The sequence below is a fragment of the Montipora foliosa genome, chromosome 10, assembly GCF_036669935.1.
Source record: "Montipora foliosa isolate CH-2021 chromosome 10, ASM3666993v2, whole genome shotgun sequence".
In the NCBI taxonomy this organism is placed as follows: Eukaryota; Metazoa; Cnidaria; class Anthozoa; order Scleractinia; family Acroporidae; genus Montipora; species Montipora foliosa.
This window is the reverse complement of record NC_090878.1, coordinates 38875286-38880232: the sequence shown is the minus strand read 5'-3', so window position 1 is coordinate 38880232 and position 4947 is coordinate 38875286. Positions and strand designations below refer to the sequence as shown.

The window sequence follows — 4947 nt, the reverse complement described above, 5'->3', positions numbered from 1 at the left end:
TAAAAACAGACATTAAAGACACCAAAGACGGGAAATACACAGTGACATACACACTACAGTGCGCCGGACAACACAGAGTGGAGATCCTTGTGAATGGACAGCCGCTGACTGGTAGTACTTGGATTGTGCCGTTTCATCAGCATCAACCAATTTGCCTTTCAGTTTGGTTCAAAAGGGAAGGGACAAGGAGAATTTGATGGCATTTTCGATATTGATGTGAGTCATAAAAAGGGAACGATTGCTGTTGCAGATTGGCAGAATAAAAGAATTCAACTGTTTAGCTCTGAAGGAAAGTTTCCAAGGGAGATAAAACTGATGGTGTACCTTTTTCTGTGGCATACAGACTCTGGCGACCTGCTGACTTTAGTTCGGAAAAAACACAATAAGCTACGTGTGTTCAGTGAGGAGGGTCACTTCATCAAACACATCAATGATAAACATGTTGATGAACCATGTCGCCTTTCCATTGCAAGTGATGGTCGTATAATCATAACTGACCTGTCGGACAACAAAATCAAGGTCCTCTTCCCTGACGGGAATGACTTGCTCCAATCCTTTAGTGCTCCAGATTGTGATAAATCCCCATTCTACGCTATTTATTACCAAGACAAATTCTTTGTTTCTTATTGCGTTTATGATTGTGTCAAGGTATTTGACAAAACAGGTGTGTATTTACATGACATTGGCTGTAAGGGGTCCAATGATGGCCAGTTTGATGGTCCTCGTGGACTCGTTATTGACAAGTACAACCGACTCATAGTGTGTGATTCACGTAACCACGGACTGCAACTCTGAGCGGCAATTTTTTGAGTAAAATTGATAGACAGTATTTCAAAAATGGCTTTCCTTTTTACGTTGCTATAAACAGTGGTGACAGTCTCATAATAGACGACTTCTTCAACAGCCGCATTTCTGTTTTCCATTAAGATGTGATATATTTTTGCCTTATTAGCAAAGGGTTAACGTTTTCTAATCAGTCAGCCGACAATAAAGTAATGAATATTGAAAGTGCATTGCATAAGCCCTATAATAAGCTCTGAGAAATGATGCTTTGAAAATTCGAAATTTTACAAAGAATATTATGGAATCATTAGCGCCTTTGTCACTTTTCGGGCCAGGACCCGCTGTGGAAGAGCATCACGACCCCCTGTGAGACTAGACTTGTAATGTGACCACCCTACTGGGGACATTTGTCGTGTTAATATTATGGGGTACCAGAACATGTGCTTTTCGCTCGAAGAATTGCAGTCATTATGCAAAGCGTGTACTAGCAGTCTCGTCAGATCATTAAAGTTATTGTTTACCGTTGTCGAGAGCAAAGGTTATTTCGTAGCCTGAACAGAACAGTCACGGAAGAATTTATAAGTTTTTGATGGCTAATAACTGGCTCGTTATCAAAACTAAAAGGCTTAAAATTGGAGGTTTAACTAAAGTTTAACAAGTTCTTTTAACATTTGAAGTCAATTTTTAAATAGCATGATTGACGCCATCTGTGCAAACTCATACGTTAATGAAACAAAATCTAAAGAAAGCCAAGATTCCCTTATACCTTTCCAATGAAAACAGCTATACGTACTAGAATCTGCAACTACCCTGTAGGAAAGCAAGAGAAAAACGGGAAAAAGTCCACTGGAAGAAAAACATTAATTTTAGTTTCAAATGGATAATTTTGGAGGTATTTTGTTTTGTTATCTTTTCTGTGAATTAAGTGTTTGCTTACAATTTGTTCTCAGTGTTTTAAAGGTATGTAGCTATTGTAGGCAGTAATCAACCTCGTTCTGAGGGCGCTTCCCCCTCCAAGTGAGGCAAAAGCCCTGGGAACAAGATTGTGCAGTGATGTGTTAAGCTGGTTACACCTTTCGCCAATAAAGGACAAACACTTTTCTGTCGAGATTAGATTTAAAAAGAAAAATTTGAATTGACGTAGAAAGTGTTTTCATTTTAACATGGCTTATCAGTCGTGCAGAAATCTACTTGACTTTCATAAATACTCTTTAATCAATTTTGACCGCTTGCGATAGTACCGTTATTTCGTCAACGTCGCCGTCACAGATATAAAAGTCCCTTTTCACTCTGATACTTGACAGAAGGGATACCCCACACAAACATTTGCTGCTTTCATAGAGCTAAGTATTTTTGCGCTTTGAAGCGAGGTAAGATTTTCTCTGATAGAGCGACATGTGAATAGACATTTTAAAGCTAAAATCCGCTATATCATTGTTTCTTTTTGGCTTCATGGTAAGCACCCTGAGTTCTCAGGAAAACCAAAATTTCAGCTATTAAAGTGGGTGTTAGTTCGTGATGAAGTGCATTAGAATATCACAGACTCCGTGAGAGACTCCGTCTCAATCACACACAGTCCCGGGATTTAAGTGACGTCACTATTTCACACGCCCTCATTTTTCCCGTTGCTTGGCTTCATCATGGATGTTCAACAACCGCTTTTCAAGAATCTTAAAAAGGAAGCAGAATGCCCGTTGTGCAAAGAGACAGTCAAAAATCCCAAGACGTTACCATGCCTTCACTCATTCTGCCTGGAGTGTCTCGACAGACATTCAAACTTCGCAAGGAGACACCTAAAAGCGACAATTAAATGTCCGGTTTGCCAGACTTCATTCCAAATTCCCGAAACAGACACCTTCGAGGATTTGCCGTCATCGTTTCATCTCAACCGATTGGTTGATGTTTTGGCTCTAGAAGATGGCAGCGTACAGTCTCAAAGATGCAACAGTTGTGACGACAACAACATGGCAACATGTTACTGTTTCGTGTGCCAGGATTTTCTATGCACATCTTGTTTTGAAGCTCACCAACGCTTGAAGGCCTCAAGGGGTCATCGCAATGTTTTGATCGACAAACTGCAAGCGCAAGATGTGCAAGAGTTGATCCACAAACCCGTGATGTGTTCACAGCGATATCATGAAGATCAACCTCTCGAATTTTACTGCGAAGACTGTAAAGTTCTGATTTGCCACAAATGCAATGTAGTGAGTCACGATCGACACTCTAAGACAGACACTCAGAAAGCAGCACAAGAACAAAAGATGCAAATGTCCGACGCTGTGGCCAAAGTGAAAGCGGAAATTGTCAGATATGAGAGTGAAATTAAGAAACAAACTGACTTGAGAAACAAAAACAAAATTGAAATTTTGAACGAGGAAAAGAAAATGACAGACACTGTGGAAAAATTGATTCGTGATTTGCGAGAACACGAGAGGAAAATGAAGGACAAGTTTCGTGAAATTTATGAAGCGGAACAAAAACATCACGCAACGCGACTGGAAAACTTCGAGCTGGTTGCCACCCAGCTGAAAAGCTGCTTGGAACGCTGTCAGAGTAGCTTAGAAAGAAACTTCAGCGTCGAAATTCTACAAACAAATCACGCCATCCTCGGACGTTGTAATGAACTGTTAAATGCAAGAAAACCCGATCTTTACATGTCGCCACATATACATTACTTGGTGGAAAAAAAATTGAATCTTATGGATCGAGTTGTTGTCACGAAGACTGATCCCTCAAAGTGCTTAGCTGAAGGTCAAGATAGCAAGGAAGTAAAAGAAAGGAAGGAAACATATTTCGTCATTGTTACAAAGGATTCGGAAGGATTTCAATGTTATCAACAAGATGATAAAATCAAAGTCGACATATTGACTCCAGAAGGCGATCAACTAAAAACAGACATTAAAGACACCAAACACGGGAAATATACAGTGACATACACACTACAGTGTGCCGGACAACACAGAGTGGAGATTCTTGTGAATGGACAGCCGCTGACTGGTAGTCCTTGGATTGTGCAGGTTCATCAGCATCAATATCAATTTGCCTTTCAGTTTGGTTCAAAAGGGAAGGGACAAGGAAAATTTGATTTCATTTGGGATATTGATGTGAGTCATAAAACGGGAACGATTGCTGTTGCAGAAGGGCGGAATAAAAGAATTCAACTGTTTAGCTCTGAAGGAAAGTTTCCAAGGGAGATAAAACTTGATGGTGAACCTAGGTCGGTGGCATTTACAGACTCTGGTGACCTGCTGACTTTAGTTCCGGAAAGCTACAATAAGCTTTGTGTGTTCAGTGAGGAGGGTCACTTCATCAAACAAATCAATGATAAACATCTTTTTATGCCAGTTTGCCTTTCCATTGCTAGTGATGGTCGTATAATCATAACTGACTTGTTGGACGGCAAAATCAATGTCCTCTCCCCTGATGGGAATGACTTGCTCCAATCCTTCAGTACCTCAAACTATGATGAATCCCCATTCTACGCTATTTTTCACCAGGACAAATTCTTTGTTTCTTATTACAATGCTTATTGTGTCAAGGTATTTGACAAAACAGGAGTGTATTTACACGACATTGGCCGCAAAGGGTCCAGTGATGGCCAGTTTGATGGTCCTTTTGGACTGGTTATTGACGAGTACAACCGACTCATTGTGTGTGATGCAGATAAGCATAGGCTGCAACTCTTCACCCTGAGCGGCGAGTTTTTGAGTAAAATTGATTTCAAAAATGGCTTTCGGCCAGCTTGCGTTGCTATAAATAGTGGTGGCAGTCTCATAGTAGCCGACCCACTGAACAGGCGCATTTCTGTTTTCCATTAAGATGTGATATATTTTTGCTTTATTAGTATAAGGTTACAGTTTTCTAATCAGTCAACCGACAATAAAGTAATGAATATTGAAAGTGCATTGCATAAGCTGTATTAAGCTCTCATCAATGATGTTTTGAAAATTTGACATTTTACAAAGAATATTATGGGATCACTGAGCGCCTTTGTCACCCAAAAATTTATCAGTTTTTGATGGCTAATAACTGGCTCGTTATTAAAGCTAAAAGGCTTAAATTGGAGGTTTAACTAAAGTTTAACAAGTTCTTTTAGCATTTCAAGTCAATTTTTAAATAGCATTATTGATGCCATCTGTGCAACCTCGTATGTTAATGAAACAA

The 4947-nt window shown here is 39.8% G+C and overlaps 2 protein-coding genes across 2 annotated transcripts in view; both read left to right on the top strand.

Moving 5' to 3' along the window:
* The window catches only part of LOC137972936 (E3 ubiquitin-protein ligase TRIM71-like), a 1456-nt gene extending 661 nt beyond the window's left edge, over positions 1–795 (top strand). Inside the window, exons 1-2 of the mRNA XM_068819623.1 lie at positions 1–111; positions 251–795. The exon at positions 1–111 is cut by the window's left edge and continues 661 nt beyond it. Coding sequence (XP_068675724.1) covers positions 1–111; positions 251–795 — 656 coding nt within the window. The remainder of the gene's footprint in view (positions 112–250) is intronic.
* Positions 796–2423: 1628 nt separating this feature from the next.
* LOC137972935 (E3 ubiquitin-protein ligase TRIM71-like) lies at positions 2424–4601 on the top strand. The gene has a single exon (XM_068819622.1). The coding sequence runs from the start codon at positions 2424–2426 to the stop codon at positions 4599–4601; it is 2178 nt and encodes a 725-aa protein (XP_068675723.1).
* The last annotated feature ends 346 nt before the right edge of the window (positions 4602–4947 follow it).